General features: G+C 39.6%; 1 protein-coding gene across 2 annotated transcripts in view; it reads right to left on the minus strand.

Annotated features, from left to right (window-relative positions):
• The window catches only part of LOC142469119 (neuronal acetylcholine receptor subunit alpha-3-like), a 36,813-nt gene extending 17,683 nt beyond the window's left edge, over window positions 1–19,130 (minus strand). Inside the window, exons 1-3 of one of the 2 annotated variants that reach the window (XM_075576044.1) lie at window positions 19,023–19,130; window positions 7,461–7,600; window positions 3,202–3,246 (exon numbers count right to left, since the gene is read on the minus strand). In XM_075576044.1, coding sequence (XP_075432159.1) covers window positions 3,202–3,246; window positions 7,461–7,481 — 66 coding nt within the window. In that variant the 5' untranslated portion in view covers window positions 7,482–7,600; window positions 19,023–19,130. Of the gene's footprint in view, window positions 1–3,201; window positions 3,247–7,460; window positions 7,601–17,816; window positions 18,037–19,022 lie in introns of those variants that run through there. The other variant, XM_075576043.1, reaches the window with a different exon arrangement.
• Window positions 19,131–20,162: the final 1,032 nt, after the last annotated feature.

The raw sequence follows: 20,162 nt of genomic DNA on the forward strand, positions 1-20,162 counted from the left end.
AGCCAGCATCAATAATGTAAATAAACCTTTCTACTTACCCCTGCCATCATGAAGGGTATCCTCATCAGCATACTGCAGGGACATGTCCTCCGTTGCCAGATAGAATACAAGACAAAATACAATTTAATGGCCCCTAACCCCTTAATAACCTTAGCGGTTAATAACTGCTATAGTAATTAAGGGATTAACCCAACCTCCCCTGCTACCCACCAGTAGGCCAAACCACCCACCCTGGACCCACTATACCCACCCTGTATCCATTGATTGGCATAGTGGTACATCATACCCATATAATATGGGCATGATAAGCTGTGACGGGAGCTTTGTGACAGGCTATTAATAATACACAAAAAAAATATATATAATATATATATATAACTGGGTTGAACTGGGACGAGGCTTAGATATGATAAAATATAATTTATTCCTTGATAAAGGTGAACACACAAAATATACAAATAACAGGCAAAATATGGACACTTACTTGAAGATTAGGACAAGAAAGCCATCAGGATACAGGATGGGCCATTTCTTCCATAATTCAGTTGGCATCACAGCAATACATGCAGCCCATGAATGAAGACTCATGCATGAAGACACAGGCATGAAGACATGCAGACATGAAGACACTGAGTCAGGGGTGACTCTGACTTAAATACCATGTCAAACTCATCTCTTAACCCTAGATGCCGAAAAGGCTAGCAAAAGTCTTTGAAGCTTCTTGAAGCAGCTTTTGGACTTCCATTGTTTAGTGTGAAGTATCACACTTAAAAATTCAGTTCCTTTGGTCCCTGGGCAATTTAGCCTTTGATCACCAGGCTATGTAAATTCTAGCAAGATGTTCTGCTTGCCTATTACCATAACAGAGGGAGTTTGCAGTTTTCACAACAGATTCAAAATCCCATATACACTGTAGATAACTTCATAACTTCAGTTCAGTAATACTTACTGGCACGCGAGAAATATTAATACATTCCGTCACACATGACGCTCCCAATGAGACTAAATATTACCGTGTAATACTAAAATTAAGAGAGATATTAATATCTGCCTCTTAGTATCCGTTAAACCTCAGGTGTCTGTATTCGTTAGTTGTGGGTAAGTCCCACGAATACACCTATGTAACTCTTAGCACGTTCAGCCAAGGACATCTCATAATATTCTTATATTTAATAAGGTCACTCATTCTGTAGCCCCACTCCTAAATCAGAGGCATTTGGCCAGTCTACCACATGGCAGGATACTATGGTTTGTAAGTGTGAGTTATAACGCTCACCCCCCACTCTAGCTTCCTGCAAACAGGTAGAGTGGCTGGGCCTTTGATCAGGGCTGTTTCCTAACCATTTGGTAGCTCTCCTGACCATTTGCATTTAATAGGCAGGCATCTTTGCGGGTATTTTAAACAAAGGGCTATAATCACTGTTTTAACATTAACCCTTTCCCTCCCGCAGCAACCCTAGTGTATGTGTGGGTGCAAACACTAGGATAACACAATACATTTACACAGGGGAATAAGCATTTGGATATTGAAGAGAGGTAAAAACACATTACTGGACCTCAGTCCAGTTAACCCCTTGCTTCCCATGTGAGGGTAGAGGGTGGCCAATTGGGGTGTAACCCCTTTAATCCCGGGCCAAATCCTCCCCATCGTCACATAAGCCACTATAGCACTCAATGGTCACCGTAATAAAGAAGCCTCAAGGTCAAAAATACACAATAATAAAACACCTAAACACCACAATTCAAGACATAAAAGCACTAGCCAACCAATTTAATAAATAAAACCACTAGCCAACCAATCAATTAATTAATGAAACCACTAGGCAACACATCAATTTAAACCAGTACCCAACCAAATAAATCATTAAATAAAATGCTAAACAATTGGAATATCACATTAAAATAAGCCATCAAATTTACTAAATATTTAAGCCAAACAATAAACCGAACAATACAAAACAACAATCAATAGAAAAAAAGCATTTGCCAAAAAATGCATTGGCTATCATTATATTGATCTGAACCCTAAAGGGGAACAGATTAATACATTATCATTCCATGGGCAATGAAAAACATAAAAATAAAAATATACAATAAAAAAAAATGAAAAAAATACATTTACATACATTCAATATTTTTCTTACCTTTAGAAGCATTGATCCTCCGAATCACGACCTATCAGGAAGCTCTCGTACTGCGACATCATCAAAGTCAATCCAACGCCACCCACGGTGACAACCTGAGGACCTGAGGACACGCACAGGGAATACCCGCGGGGACCACCTGAGGGCCCCCAGACACCGTGGGTACCACCCGAGGGCCCCGACACCCGTGGGAACCACCCAGGGGCCCCCAGACACCCATCAGAATCATCTGAGGGCCCCCAGGCATCCGTGGGAACCAAGGGAGAGCCCACAGACACCCACAGGGACAACCCGGGGACCCTGGACTCCCTCGAACACCACCTGGAGGTCCACGGACAACCCGGGGACCACGGACACCACCTGGAGGCCCACAGACAACTGTGGGGACCACCTGAGGACCCCTGGAACCCGCAGGGACCACTCGAGGGCCCACAGACACCCACGGGGACCACCTGAGGAGCCCCAGACCCCTGCGGCCTCTGGTATCTATCATGTGGGGTAGAGGAGGTGGGTATTAGTGTTTATTGTGGGTAGCGGAGGTGGGTGAAGGGGGTATTTGGCCCTTGGTGGGTAGCGGGAGGGGTTAACCCCTTCATTGACTTAGCAGTTAGTCGCTAAGGTAATGAAGTTGACTGTAAATGCATTTTCATTGCTTGGGATTCATGTCGTGGGTCTCCGGTGCTGATATTAATGGGTATCGGCTCCGATGCAGGAAAAATGCATTTTTTTTCTAAGTCCTATCTCGCCGTTTCTCGGCAGGTTCTCACCCCCTTCACACCAGGCGTGAGGATTTTGTGAGAAACTCGCCATTCTAGATAGGCCTCGATAACCTAATCCCAGCTACTAGAATTGCACGCGTTTCAGAACCTGCTTGAAGGAATTTTTGGGATGGCGATTCTGCCTTTTATCGCCTACTTATCGACGCTTACAGAATCGGAGTAGGCATTTTGGGCGAGTAGTCCTCGATAAGTGGCTTATGAACACTTAGTGCATAGGCCCCTATGTGTTTAGATAAAAAATAAACCGCTCATTTAGACATTCATTTTCAGTTACTTACATGCTTCAGCCAAAGGTTGGTTTCCATAATCTGATTAACTTCATCCTACGGAATCAAAATATATATGGGTGTAAAAAATGATAGATTATTATAGATATTATCCACATTTTTATCCTTACTCTAGAGGGGTCGGGGGGGGGGGGGGGGTTATAGATAATTAACTTTATCCTAAGGAGAATAAATATGTATGACTGTTTGAAAAACATTATTATACAGTGGTGTTTTTGTAGGTGCCAGAACTGTAAGAAAAAATAATCAATCATTTGTATCTAAAGTACAATTCATAATCTTAGATAAAATAAATGGGATATCAGTAGCATGTCCCCGCCAGTAGCATCAGTAGCATGTCCCCGCCAGTAGCATCAGTAGGATGTCCACGCCAGTAGCATCAGTAGCATGTCCCCGCCAGTAGCATCAGTAGCATGTCCCCTCCAGTAGCATCAGTAGCATGTCCCCGCCAGTAGCATCAGTAGCATGTCCCCGCCAGTCTGTACCCAGCCGCGGTCCTAATCATTTCACAATCGGTACGTGGAGTTTCATCTTGATCCCTAACCTGAGGCCAGAACAAATAGCCCTGATTATCGGGGAGGGAGTCCTGGGCTCAGCCGTGGCGTGGAGGAGGCCTGGCTTTGGCTGACCACAACTACATTTAGGGTCAATGCTGTACGTACTGGAACCCCTTGGCCCCATCCCCACTCAACAATCGGCCTGGGACCCAGATAGTGACTGGCGTTATTAAACTTACTACTGGTATATACATTTTACACAATTGTATACTGTCTATTCTTATTTTCTTTTCATATTTTGGTCTAATGAACCATCCTGAACTCAGAAACAAGGACGCATTATTGGAATGTTTTATTTTTTTACATTTCATTGGCCGAACTTATTGGTTCACAGGCAGGAAGCTGCCAGGCGACAGCCATGGGACATGCTATAAGGCTTCTTTTGAATATTTGGAGAGACCATAGGAGGTTTAGTAAACGTCATAAGGAAGGCGTTCTCCCACACATACCACCTCTCATACACATGTCACCTCGCACTGATTTGAGGTCAGTCTCAGATTTTCAGCATCCTCGTTTTAGACTTCAATGTAGACTCACTGATAAAAATCAGCACTTTTGTATTAAAATGAATTTTTGGGGGTACAAAATCTCCCTGATTTCAGTCTTTGGAGTTAGCAGTTCTGCCTGGTAGGCAGACAGACCATCCTTTAGACAGGAAGACCCCATGTGGACAGGAAGACCCCCTGTGCACAGGCAGACCTTCTGGTGGTTAGGAAGACATTCTGGTGGTCAGGAAGACCTTCTGCTGGACAGGCAGAACCCATGTGGACAAGAAGGCCCTCTGGCAGACAGACCCTCCTTTAGACAGGAAGACCCCATGTGGACAGGAAGACCCCCTGTGCACAGGCAGACCTTCTGGTGGTTAGAAAAAAAGACACTTGGGTATTAACCCGTTGAGTACCGAGTCTCCTGAACCGCAGCACTATTGAGTCTGCATTAGTCCCATAAATCTTGGAGCTGACACCACTGATAAGTAAGTTGTACAATCATAAGTGAGGAAAGCAGTGATAATGCAGGCAGTGGGCTGGTCAATCCATAGAGATACAGCGGAGCCTCTTCAAAGAAAAGACCCCACAGTAAATCACAGTGCGGTGCCAAGTAGCCTCACAACTGCCTAAAACATGATTGCATAAATACTTGTGTACTCACGACACCCGTTCTGCACTGTAGCTACAAGAACGCTCCGGTGGCCATCTCTGTTCCTCGTGGTGTCGGCGTGCTCCTATCCGGATATGACGTGTAAGAGGGAGGATCTGGTAACCGCGGTCACAGCACTCCACACAACCAACGCTTGGAAAATTCAAAAAACTTTATTAAGCTCCACAGTGAGCATACATAGCACCACTCTGACGCGTTTCGTCTATAGAAAGACTTTTTCAAAGAGTGAGGATCCCCACACAGTACCGGACCTTATATAGGAAATGACGTGTACACTAGGCACCTCCCTAATTGGCAAGTGCCTCCCACATCTCAACACAAGGTCAGAGTTGGACGTCATCCTATTAAAGGGACCAGATACATATTACCCACATGTATAATACATAATAGACATACATAAACACCCATTACCAGTAAAAAGCTTGGGATTAAAAACAAAGACATTGTAATGCTCACATAGTACATAATCACATAATATATAATTAATAGAACAACACGAATTGCATAATCTATCACATTAGAATCGGACGATGTGGATCAACCGTCTCCTGATGGATTTATAAACAAATAGCATATATCCTATACATAAAGCATGCCATATTCAGATCAGATAACAATATAAATTAAATTGCGATGTGGCAGACATAGTATATACACAAAAAGCCAAACAAGACTTCCTAGACAGGACTTGTTCACACATAGCAATATTCCATAGTTATAAGTATACTGGAGTAATACCCCCACACACTCCCCCATCACTCAGGCAGCCAGGAAGTGTTTAAGTTCCCACTCCTGGTTAATGCCAAGTGGGTGGAGAGTGCGCAAGGTGTATATCCAGTACATTTCACGCTGATTAAGCGTACCCTCCCTGTCTCCTCCCCTCGTATGTGGAGGAACATGTTCAAGGGCCATGAATGAAAAATTCTCAATACCACTCCCACTGCACTTAGAGAAATGTCGGGGCACTGGATGTGTAACATCATTCTTTTTTATTAGGCGAACATGTTCCGCGATGCGTGTTTTTAAAGTTCTTTTTGTGCGGCCAACATACCGCATGGAGCACCCGCACTGTAACAAGTAGATAGTGAAGGTGGTATTGCAATTTAAAAATGTTTTTATAACATGGCTCTTTTTGTTATCATCATACTTTACGGTCTTGGTTTTACATGCATACCTACACATTGAACAGTTTCCACATTGGAAAAAACCTTTTCCAATGTGGAAACTGTTCAATGTGTAGGTATGCATGTAAAACCAAGACCGTAAAGTATGATGATAACAAAAAGAGCCATGTTATAAAAACATTTTTAAATTGCAATACCACCTTCACTATCTACTTGTTACAGTGCGGGTGCTCCATGCGGTATGTTGGCCGCACAAAAAGAACTTTAAAAACACGCATCGCGGAACATGTTCGCCTAATAAAAAAGAATGATGTTACACATCCAGTGCCCCGACATTTCTCTAAGTGCAGTGGGGGTGGTATTGAGAATTTTTCATTCATGGCCCTTGAACATGTTCCTCCACATACGAGGGGAGGAGACAGGGAGGGTACGCTTAATCGGCGTGAAATGTACTGGATATACACCTTGCGCACTCTCCACCCACTTGGCATTAACCAGGAGTGGGAACTTAAACACTTCCTGGCTGCCTGAGTGATGGGGGAGTGTGTGGGGGTATTACTCCAGTATACTTATAACTATGGAATATTGCTATGTGTGAACAAGTCCTGTCTAGGAAGTCTTGTTTGGCTTTTTGTGTATATACTATGTCTGCCACATCGCAATTTAATTTATATTGTTATCTGATCTGAATATGGCATGCTTTATGTATAGGATATATGCTATTTGTTTATAAATCCATCAGGAGACGGTTGATCCACATCGTCCGATTCTAATGTGATAGATTATGCAATTCGTGTTGTTCTATTAATTATATATTATGTGATTATGTACTATGTGAGCATTACAATGTCTTTGTTTTTAATCCCAAGCTTTGTACTGGTAATGGGTGTTTATGTATGTCTATTATGTATTATACATGTGGGTAATATGTATCTGGTCCCTTTAATAGGATGACGTCCAACTCTGACCTTGTGTTCAGATGTGGGAGGCACTTGCCAATTAGGGAGGTGCCTAGTGTACACGTCATTTCCTATATAAGGTCCGGTACTGTGTGGGGATCCTCACTCTTTGAAAAAGTCTTTCTATAGACGAAACGCGTCAGAGTGGTGCTATGTATGCTCACTGTGGAGCTTAATAAAGTTTTTTGAATTTTCCAAGCGTTGGTTGTGTGGAGTGCTGTGACCGCGGTTACCAGATCCTCCCTCTTCTGGTGGTTAGGAAGACCTTCTGCTGGACAGGCTGAACCCATGTGGACAAGAAGGCCCTCTGGCAGAAAGACCCCCTGTGGACAGGATGGCCCTCTGGTTCAGGAAGACCCTCTGGCGGACAGACGTAACCCATGTAGAAAGGAAAAACCCATGTGGACCACATACACCAATTGAAGGGATAACTTTAACACTGAAGTACTCACCACTTTAATGAGCTGGGACATTGACACTTCAAACTGTACAATTACTGGGTGTGACACATTCTCCACTGGTCGGATATACTGATTGTACCTGGTAAACAAGTCTTTATAAAGTTTGTGTTCTACATCTGAGCAAACCAAGCCTGAAATGTAAAACAAAGCAGGTTAATTTGGAGAGAAAAGTGAAGTTCTCTAAATGACCTTGAAGGAGATCTCAGTTTTTCTCAGCATGATCTCATAGAGATTTATTCATTTAACTGGGATAGTGCCAAATTGGGGGTTGACTACAATGGAGCCTCACAACAAATCCTGGCCTTTTCCATTTAAATACAACATTTTGACCAGAATCCCTAAATCTCACATATGCAGGTCCATAGAGTTTGACATCTCGACATTTCTCAGATGTTTATTGGTAAAGGGCGGTTGGGGAAAAAAATCACCATTAATGAAAGTAGTGTGTATTGTATCTAACATGAATGTAGGTATGTAAAGAAGTTAGACTAACGTGGACATTACAGACAAGGCATTACATGACATACCTGAGAGCTTTCATTTAATTACAGCCAAGTGGAACTGGAACGCTAAATAAGTATCTGGATTGTAACCAGTGTAAACTCCCCCTCCTCCCCCACCCCATCTGGGTTACTAAATGTATGCCAGGGGTTAATGTCTGGTGAGTTGAGCAAGGCAATGACCTTTAAGGTATTGTTGCAATTCAGCCAATTGCCATGTAAGCCCCGCCCCTATTCTGGAAAGAGCCAACCCCTGTTTTGCCCAGTAACAAGGGTGGGGTGAGATGATGAGGATCCCAACCCCCAATCCCAGGTAACTATGGTGACCTTTGAGGTCACTAGGTGGTATAAAGATGGAGGTATAGGGGTTTGGGCCTTAGACCCCTAGAAGGACCCATGGAGTGCCTCTACAACATCAGGAGGACTCCCAGAGAAACAGGAGGGGGGTCTTAATATGTATGTATGTAGTCTTATGTCTAATAAGTGTGCAACTTTGTGTTTAAGTATGTGGGGTCACTTTTATTGTTTTGATAGATAGGGAAAGTGACTTTGCACATCCTTGTCCCAGGCTGAGCTCTACAAGGTGTGTAATGTAGACTATAAGGAGATGACCATGTTTAAAATGGACAAGACGCCAAAATGTACCATTTGCATTGCGTGTCACTACCATGAATCCGTGTCTGAAGCTGTAAAATGCAGTTTTTCCCACAAATAACCAAACTTGCAAATAAGCTCAAGGTCCTCTCATTTAAAGCAGATTAATCAACCTTATTTTTTACATAAATAATTTTGAGTACATTTTTCTTTAAGCAGGCCGAAAGCCTGCAGTAGAGTGTTCACATGACAGCCTTCCCTGTTGATCTATACTTGCACCCATCCCCCCCCCCCCCCAGCAGGTGGCGCAGAGCTATTGTCCATGCAGACTTCAAATGTACAGTACTTATCAGACAAACTGTCTCATCCTCAGCTCCTCTGATAAGAATCTGTGATGTCCAGTGAGGCCTCACAGCGGGAGAAGCATAGCTGCCATTTTAATTTGGGGTTTGTCAAGAATAAATGACATAGTTAAAAAAAATCAGTGAGCAGGGGAAGAAAACTGGAGTGGTGAAAACAGACACCGCATTACACAGTATGGGGGAGAAATAGAACACAAACGTGAGTGGGGAAATGGCCATCTAACCACCATGTGATAGTGAAGTGAATATACTGTAGCAGGAGACCTGTGGAAGTCGCATACACTCACGGGGTCTGTGTCTTTTCTGTATATGAGCGAACCATATACAGAGAAACACTGATATAATAACATTCAGAAATTCAGCACTCACAACATGTATAAAACGAAGCAAAATTGTTTGCACATAAATTAGATCATTTCTACAATAAGGAGAAATAAGACTGTCTGGGAAAAAAGGTATTTCTTTTTGTAACCCCAGCAACACTTCACTCTGTATTATTATATCTCTCTGTGTTTTATTATATCTCTATCTGTGTTATTATATCTCTCTGTGTGTTATTATATCTCTGAGTGTTATTATATCTCTATCTGTGTTATTATATCGCTCTGTGTGTTATTATATCTCTATCTGTGTTATTACATCTCTGAATGTTATTATATCTCTCTGCATGTTTTTATATCTCTGAATGTTATTATATCTGTCTGCATGTTTTTATATCTCTGAGTGTTATTATATCTCTCTGCGTGTTATTATATCTCTATCTGTGTTATTATATCTCTCTGTGTGTTATTATATCTCTATCTGTGTTTTTATATCTCTGAATGTTATTATATCTCTCTGCATGTTTTTATATCTCTGAATGTTATTATATCTCTATCTGTGTTATTATATCTCTCTGTGTGTTATTATATCTCTGAGTGTTATTATATCGCTCTGCGTGTTATTATATTTCTCTGCTTGTTATTATATCTCTCTGTGTGTTATTATATCTCTGAGTGTTATTATATCTCTCTGCATGTTATTATATCTCTATCTGTGTTATTATATCTCTCTGCGTGTTATTATATCTCTCTGCGTGTTATTATATCTCTATCTGTGTTATTATATCTCTCTGCATGTTATTATATCTCTATCTGTGTTATTATATCTCTCTGTGTGTTATTATATCTCTGAGTGTTATTATATCTCTGAGTGTTATTATATCTCTCTGCGTGTTATTATATCTCTCTGCGTGTTATTATATCTCTGCGTGTTATTATATCTCTCTGCGTGTTATTATATCTCTCTGCGTGTTATTATATCTCTGCATGTTATTATATCTCTATCTGTGTTATTATATCTCTCTGTGCGTTATTATATCTCTGAGTGTTATTATATCTCTCTGCATGTTATTATATCTCTCTGCGTGTTATTATACCGCTCTGCGTGCGCGTTATTATATCTCTCTGCGCGTTATTATATCTCTATCTGTGTTATTATATCTCTCTGTGTGTTATTATATCTCTGAATGTTATTATATCTCTCTGCATGTTTTTATATCTCTCTGCATGTTTTTATATCTCTGAATGTTATTATATCTCTCTGCGTGTTATTATATCTCTATCTGTGTTATTATATCTCTCTGCGTGTTATTATATCTCTCTGCGTGTTATTATATCTCTCTGCATGTTATTATATCTGTCTGTGCGTTATTATATCTCTCTGCATGTTATTATATCTCTATCTGTGTTATTATATCTCTCTGCATGTTATTATATCTCTATCTGTGTTATTATATCTCTCTGTGTGTTATTATATCTCTGAGTGTTATTATATCGCTCTGCGTGTTATTATATTTCTCTGCTTGTTATTATATCGCTCTGCGTGTTATTATATCTCTCTGCGTGCTATTATATCTCTCTGTGTGTTATTATATCTCTGAGTGTTCTTATATCTCTCTGCATGTTTTTATATCTCTGAATGTTATTATATCTCTCTGCGTGTTATTATATCTCTCTGCGTGTTATTATATCTCAGCGTGTTATTATATCGCTCTGCGTGTTATTATATCTCTGCATGTTATTATATCTCTATCTGTGTTATTATATCTCTGTGCGTTATTATATCTCTGAGTGTTATTATATCTCTCTGCGTGTTATTATATCTCTCTGCGTGTTATTATACCGCTCTGCGTGTTATTATATCTCTGCCCGTTATTATATCTCTCTGCGTGTTATTATATCTCTGCGTGTTATTATATCGCTCTGCGTGTTATTATATCTCTGCGCGTTATTATATCGCTCTGCGTGTTATTATATCTCTCTGCGTGTTATTATATCTCTGCGTGTTATTATATCGCTCTGCGTGTTATTATATCTCTCTGCGTGTTATTATATCTCTGCGTGTTATTATATCTCCGTGTGTTATTATATCTCTATCTGTGTTATTATAGCTCTCTGCGTGTTATTATATATCTCTGCGTGTTATTATATATCTCTGCGTGTTATTATATCTCTCTGCGTGTTATTATATCTCTGTGTGTTATTATATCTCTCTGTGTGTTATTATATCTCTGAGTGTTATTATATCTCTGAGTGTTATTATATCTCTCTGCGTGTTATTATATCGCTCTGCGTGTTATTATATCTCTCTGCGTGTTATTATTCCGCTCTGCGTGTTATTATATCTCTCTGCGTGTTATTATATCTCTCTGCGCGTTATTATATCGCTCTGCGTGTTAATATATCTCTGTGTGTTATTATATCTCTGCGTGTTATTATATCTCTGCGTGTTATTATATCTCTCTGCGTGTTATTATATCTCTCTGCGTGTTATTATATCGCTCTGCGTGTTATTATATCGCTCTGCGTGTTATTATATCTCTGCGTGTTATTATATCTCTCTGCGTGTTATTATATCTCTCTGAGTGTTATTATATCTCTCTGCGTGTTATTATATCGCTCTGCGTGTTATTATATCTCTGCATGTTATTACATCTCTCTGCTTGTTATTATATCGCTCTGCGTGTTATTATATCTCTGCATGTTATTACATCTCTCTGCTTGTTATTATATCTCTCTGCGTGTTATTATATCTCTGCGTGTTATTATATCTCTCTGCGTGTTATTATATTGCTCTGCGTGTTATTATATTGCTCTGCGTGTTATTACATCTCTCTCCTTGTTATTATATCTCACTGTGTGTTATTATATCGCTCTGTGTGTTATTATATCGCTCTGTGTGTTATTATATCGCTCTGTGTGTTATTATATCTCTCTGCGTGTTATTATATTGCTCTGGGTGTTATTATATTGCTCTGCGTGTTATTATATTGCTCTGCGTGTTATTATATTGCTCTGCGTGTTATTATATTGCTCTGCGTGTTATTATATTGCTCTGCGTGTTATTATATCTCTCTGCGTGTTATTATATTGCTCTGGGTGTTATTATATCTCTCTGCGTGTTATTATATCTCTCTGCGTGTTATTATATTGCTCTGGGTGTTATTATATTGCTCTGCGTGTTATTATATTGCTCTGCGTGTTATTATATTGCTCTGGGTGTTATTATATCTCTCTGCGTGTTATTATATTGCTCTGGGTGTTATTATATTGCTCTGTGTGTTATTACATTGCTCTGCGTGTTATTATATTGCTCTGGGTGTTATTACATCTCTCTGCTTGTTATTATATCGCTCTGGGTGTTATTATATCGCTCTGCGTGTTATTATATTGCTCTGCGTGTTATTATATTGCTCTGCGTGTTATTATATTGCTCTGCGTGTTATTATATTGCTCTGCGTGTTATTATATCTCTCTGCGTGTTATTATATTGCTCTGGGTGTTATTATATCTCTCTGCGTGTTATTATATCTCTCTGCGTGTTATTATATTGCTCTGGGTGTTATTATATTGGTCTGCGTGTTATTATATTGCTCTGCGTGTTATTATATTGCTCTGGGTGTTATTATATCTCTCTGCGTGTTATTATATTGCTCTGGGTGTTATTATATTGCTCTGCGTGTTATTACATTGCTCTGCGTGTTATTATATTGCTCTGGGTGTTATTATATCTCTCTGCGTGTTATTATATTGCTCTGGGTGTTATTATATCTCTCTGCGTGTTATTATATTGCTCTGCGTGTTATTATATCTCTCTGCGTGTTATTATATTGCTCTGGGTGTTATTATATTGCTCTGCGTGTTATTATCTCTCTCTGCGTGTTATTATATCGCTCTGGGTGTTATTATATCTCACTGTGTGTTATTATATCTCACTGTGTGTTATTATATCTCTGCGTGTTATTATATCTCTGCGTGTTATTATATCTCTCTGCGTGTTATTATATCTCTCTGCGTGTTATTATATCTCTCTGCGTGTAATTGTATCTCTCTGCGTGTTATTATATCTCTCTGCGTGTTATTATATCTCTGCGTGTTATTATATCGCTCTGCGTGTTATTATATCTCTGCATGTTATTATATCTCTATCTGTGTTATTATATCTCTGTGCGTTATTATATCTCTGAGTGTTATTATATCTCTCTGCGTGTTATTATATCTCTCTGCGTGTTATTATACCGCTCTGCGTGTTATTATATCTCTGCCCGTTATTATATCTCTCTGCGTGTTATTATATCTCTGCGTGTTATTATATCGCTCTGCGTGTTATTATATCTCTGCGCGTTATTATATCGCTCTGCGTGTTATTATATCTCTCTGCGTGTTATTATATCTCTGCGTGTTATTATATCGCTCTGCGTGTTATTATATCTCTCTGCGTGTTATTATATCTCTGCGTGTTATTATATCTCCGTGTGTTATTATATCTCTATCTGTGTTATTATAGCTCTCTGCGTGTTATTATATATCTCTGCGTGTTATTATATATCTCTGCGTGTTATTATATCTCTCTGCGTGTTATTATATCTCTGTGTGTTATTATATCTCTCTGTGTGTTATTATATCTCTGAGTGTTATTATATCTCTGAGTGTTATTATATCTCTCTGCGTGTTATTATATCGCTCTGCGTGTTATTATATCTCTCTGCGTGTTATTATTCCGCTCTGCGTGTTATTATATCTCTCTGCGTGTTATTATATCTCTCTGCGCGTTATTATATCGCTCTGCGTGTTAATATATCTCTGTGTGTTATTATATCTCTGCGTGTTATTATATCTCTGCGTGTTATTATATCTCTCTGCGTGTTATTATATCTCTCTGCGTGTTATTATATCGCTCTGCGTGTTATTATATCGCTCTGCGTGTTATTATATCTCTGCGTGTTATTATATCTCTCTGCGTGTTATTATATCTCTCTGAGTGTTATTATATCTCTCTGCGTGTTATTATATCGCTCTGCGTGTTATTATATCTCTGCATGTTATTACATCTCTCTGCTTGTTATTATATCGCTCTGCGTGTTATTATATCTCTGCATGTTATTACATCTCTCTGCTTGTTATTATATCTCTCTGCGTGTTATTATATCTCTGCGTGTTATTATATCTCTCTGCATGTTATTATATTGCTCTGCGTGTTATTATATTGCTCTGCGTGTTATTACATCTCTCTCCTTGTTATTATATCTCACTGTGTGTTATTATATCGCTCTGTGTGTTATTATATCGCTCTGTGTGTTATTATATCGCTCTGTGTGTTATTATATCTCTCTGCGTGTTATTATATTGCTCTGGGTGTTATTATATTGCTCTGCGTGTTATTATATTGCTCTGCGTGTTATTATATTGCTCTGCGTGTTATTATATTGCTCTGCGTGTTATTATATTGCTCTGCGTGTTATTATATCTCTCTGCGTGTTATTATATTGCTCTGGGTGTTATTATATCTCTCTGCGTGTTATTATATCTCTCTGCGTGTTATTATATTGCTCTGGGTGTTATTATATTGCTCTGCGTGTTATTATATTGCTCTGCGTGTTATTATATTGCTCTGGGTGTTATTATATCTCTCTGCGTGTTATTATATTGCTCTGGGTGTTATTATATTGCTCTGTGTGTTATTACATTGCTCTGCGTGTTATTATATTGCTCTGGGTGTTATTACATCTCTCTGCTTGTTATTATATCGCTCTGGGTGTTATTATATCGCTCTGCGTGTTATTATATTGCTCTGCGTGTTATTATATTGCTCTGCGTGTTATTATATTGCTCTGCGTGTTATTATATTGCTCTGCGTGTTATTATATCTCTCTGCGTGTTATTATATTGCTCTGGGTGTTATTATATCTCTCTGCGTGTTATTATATCTCTCTGCGTGTTATTATATTGCTCTGGGTGTTATTATATTGGTCTGCGTGTTATTATATTGCTCTGCGTGTTATTATATTGCTCTGGGTGTTATTATATCTCTCTGCGTGTTATTATATTGCTCTGGGTGTTATTATATTGCTCTGCGTGTTATTACATTGCTCTGCGTGTTATTATATTGCTCTGGGTGTTATTATATCTCTCTGCGTGTTATTATATTGCTCTGGGTGTTATTATATCTCTCTGCGTGTTATTATATTGCTCTGCGTGTTATTATATCTCTCTGCGTGTTATTATATTGCTCTGGGTGTTATTATATTGCTCTGCGTGTTATTATCTCTCTCTGCGTGTTATTATATCGCTCTGGGTGTTATTATATCTCACTGTGTGTTATTATATCTCACTGTGTGTTATTATATCTCTGCGTGTTATTATATCTCTGCGTGTTATTATATCTCTCTGCGTGTTATTATATCTCTCTGCGTGTTATTATATCTCTCTGCGTGTAATTGTATCTCTCTGCGTGTTATTATATCTCTCTGCGTGTTATTATATCTCTCTGCGTGCTATTATATCTCTCTGCGTGCTATTATATCGCTCTGCGTGGTATTATATCTCTCTGCGTGTTATTATATCTCTCTGCGTGCTATTATATCTCTCTGCGTGTTATTATCTACCTGCGTGTTATTATATCTACCTGCGTGCTATTATATCTACCTGCGTGTTATTGTATCTCTCTGCGTGTTTTTATATCTCTCTGCGTGTTTTTATATCTCGCTGCGCGTTATATCTCTCTGCGTGCTATTATATCTCTCTGCGTGCTATTATATCTCTCTGCGTGCTATTATATCTCTCTGCGTGCTATTATATCTCTCTGCGTGCTATTATATCGCTCTGCGTGGTATTATATCTCTCTGTGTGTTATTATATCTCTCTGCGTGTTATTATCTACCTGCGTGTTATTATATCTACCTGCGTGCTATTATATCTACCTGCGTGTTATTGTATCTCTCTGCGTGTTTTTATATCTCTCTGCGCGTTATATCTCTCTGCGTGCTATTATATCTCTCTGCGTGTTATATTTCTCTGCATGTTATATTTCTCTGCGTGTTATTATATCTCTCAGCATGTTATTATACCTCTCTGCGTGTTAATATACCTCTGTGCGTGTTAATATATCTCTGCGTGTTAATATATCTCTCTGCGTGTTATTACAGTATACTGTATCTCTCTGCGTGTTATATCTCTTTGTGTGCTATTGCTGTACTGTATGTTATTATTGCTCTGCGTGCTATTATATCTCTGCGTGCTACTGTATTGCTTTGCAATGCCTTGCAGAGCCCTATGTAAACGAATGGGGTTAATGTAAATCAAAATTTAGCACCATGAAAATTCAACCTGAACAAAGCAACATTTTAAATCGTCAATAATATAGTCATTTACTGGGTATGTTATAGGGGGGAAAGATTGTATTTGTTTTTTCAAAAGAAAGAGTGTCTTTATTTAACATGATGTTGAAAGATCATAAAAATGTTAAATAAATGTTATCCAATTACATGTTTAGAGAACAGAAAATGAGATTGGGATAATATGTTCTTAATGATGTTCTCATTATTACAAATCTGTACACAGATACACACAGCCCACCACAAACGCACACATTACCACACTGATACACACAGTCCTACCACATACACACACTACCACACTGATACACACACAGTCCTACCACATATACACTGTATACACATTAACACACTGATACACACAGTCCTATCACATACACCCATTAACACACAGTTTTACTACATACACACATTTACACACTGCCACACACACACTGCTACACAAACACAGGCACACAAACCTACCACATACAGTACACACACTGATACACATACAGACACACATTACCACACTGATAAACATACATACTGATACACATAGTCCTACCACATAAACACACAAACACATTACCACACTGATACACACATACTGATAAATCCACACACTGACACACTCTCCTACCACACAGACACACATTCAGACACATTACCACACTGATGTGCACAGTCCCACCATACGCGGATACACGTACAGATACATTACCACACCGATACACACACACACACTGATATACACAATCCTACCATAAACACACAGATACACACACACACACACATTGATACAGTACACAAACACTGAGACACACAGTCCTACCACATACATACACACTGATGCACATACAGACACACACATTACCACTGATAAACATACATACTGATACACATAATCCTACCACATACACACACACACTGATACACAAACACTGAGACACACAGTCCTACCACATACACACACATTGATGCACATACACACATTACCACTGATAAACATACATACTGATACACATAGTCCTACCACATACACACACACAGATACACAAACATAGAGACACACAGTCCTACCACATACACACACATTACCACACGGATACGCACATACTGATACACACCGTCCTACCACAGTCACACTAACATACATAATGATGCACACAATTCTGTCCTATTTTGCTTGTACGGCGCAATGCAGCTGTTACTATAACAGAAACACACCTACATGTGCCACAGAAAAACGACTCACCCATATATAAAGCGAAGAAAACTGCGCAGAAGAACAGCCGGCTCAGATTGTCCATCGCAGCTAATGTATAACCACCAACTACTGAATGGAGAACCGGTTAGAGAAGTGTCTGCGTCTCCGAGGTCCGTCGTTGCAGCCTCGAGCGATCAGCATCCACAGCAAATAAGTGAATTACCAAGAATAATGGCGCTGTTATCGTCATCGTTCTCCTCCTCCCGGCGGAAAAAAACCAGCTGGGAAATAAGATCAGCAAACCCAGGCTCAGATGCTAGATGGGTTCCTGGGCTGTCTATATGCAGAGCCACTGTGCCTGGTGTTACATGACTTACCCCCCGGCCAAGGGCAGGACCCCTGTATTCCCAATAACCACACCACACAACTTCTTGGGAGGAGAAAACCGTGTACAGCTTTATTTCTATAACCATCTTTTAAAGAAGCAATCCTAGATGCAATTTTTTTTAATATATAGAATTGAAGCAGGGGGTCTCTGGGACAGATCATCGTTAATTTCCGCTCCGGGGATCCCCTACATCTGGAGATACTAACCTCTGAAGTAGGTGCCGGCAGGCGCTCTGGCTGAGCAAGCAAGTCTTTCAGGTTTTCAAGCTCCAGCTAATTCAAAACAATTAATTGTAACGGCGCTTACTTAGTGAATAGTGTCCTATAATAGTAATAGTAATAAATGTAGTAATAGTAATAAATGTAAAATATAATATAATAAAGTGACATAAGAATATAATATTGTGAACTGTGATCAATTAGTGAATATATTATAATTAATTAAATCTACCACCCAGTGTGAGGTGCTAATTGAAAAGCTGCTCAAACCCCTTTTCAAAGACTGTTCTCTTAGTCTGTTGGATTCCAAAATTCTTCAAACGTTCAGGGGAGCGCCAGCGTTCACGTCACCGTCATGAAAGAAAACAACAGAAACAGCATGGTGTAGTACAATTTCAACCCGAATGGATACTGTACAAGTGAAAAATATTCCACTCGCACTTTCCTCCTTTTCATTAAAGCAGTACAGAGATACTCCTCTCTCTGAATGGAGCAATGGATCAGGAACTCCACATGTGTAAACCCCTTTGTTAATCTTTTCTTCCATCCGTGGTTGGTATACACAGGAAATAATGAAAAAATACTAATTGCGTAGTATATCTCAAATTGTATTAAAATGACAATAAAAGCATATAGATGTGCACTCACATTCAGTACATATTGGCAGTTCGTGGTACGAAATCCCGACTGTTGTTCAACCTATTCACCAGTACACACACTATAATGCTCACTTCCGCGTCTCAGCTCTCATCTACGTCACTTCCGGCTGAGTGAGGTTGAGGGCGGAAAGGCTGTGTAGAAAGATCTCCGGCTGCCAGGACTCCGCGTCACGAATTTGCAATGGATGAACACTGATTCAACGCGTTTCGTCGGTACGACTTCTTCAGGAATAGGTTGAACAACAGTCGGGATTTTGTACCACGAACTGCCAATATGTACTGAATGTGAGTGCACATCTATATGCTTTTATTGTCATTTTAATACAATTTGAGATATACTACGCAATTAGTATTTTTTCATTATATCCTGGGTATACCAACCACGGATGGAAAGAAAAGATTAACAAAGGGGTTTACACATGTGGAGTTCCTGATCCATTGCTCATTCAGAGAGAGGAGTATCTCTGTACTGCTTTAATGAAAAGGAGGAAAGTGTGAGTGGAATATTTGACGGTGGGTGAATGACAGTGGGTGGGTGGGTGAATGACAGTGGGTGGGAGAATGACAGTGGGTGGGAGAATGACAGTGGGTGGGTGGGAGAATGACAGTGGGTGGTTGGTTGGGTGGGTGGGCGAATGACAGTGGGTGGTTGGTTGGGTGGGTGGGCGAATGACAGTGGGTGGGTGGGCGAATAACAGTGGGTGGGTGGATGGGTGGGCGAATGACGATGGGTGGATGGGTTATCTCAAATTGTTAATATATAGAATTGAAGCAGGGGGTCTCTGGGACAGATCATCGTTAATTTCCGCTCCGGGGATCCCCTACATCTGGAGATACTAACCTCTGAAGTAGGTACCGGCAGGTGCTCTGGAGCAAGCAAGGCTTTCAGGTTTTGAAGCTCCAGCTAATTCAAAACAATTAATTGTAACGGCGCTTACTTAGTGAATAGTGTCCTATAATAGTAATAAATGTAGTAATAGTAATAAATGTAAAATATAATATAATAAAGTGACATAAGAATATAATATTGTGAACTGTGATCAATTAGTGAATATATTATAATTAATTAAATCCACCACCCAGTGTGAGGTGCTAATTGAAAAGCTGCTCAAACCCCTTTTCAAAGACT

This window comes from Ascaphus truei, chromosome 18 (genome assembly GCF_040206685.1).
Source record: "Ascaphus truei isolate aAscTru1 chromosome 18, aAscTru1.hap1, whole genome shotgun sequence".
NCBI classification, from domain to species: domain Eukaryota; kingdom Metazoa; phylum Chordata; class Amphibia; order Anura; family Ascaphidae; genus Ascaphus; species Ascaphus truei.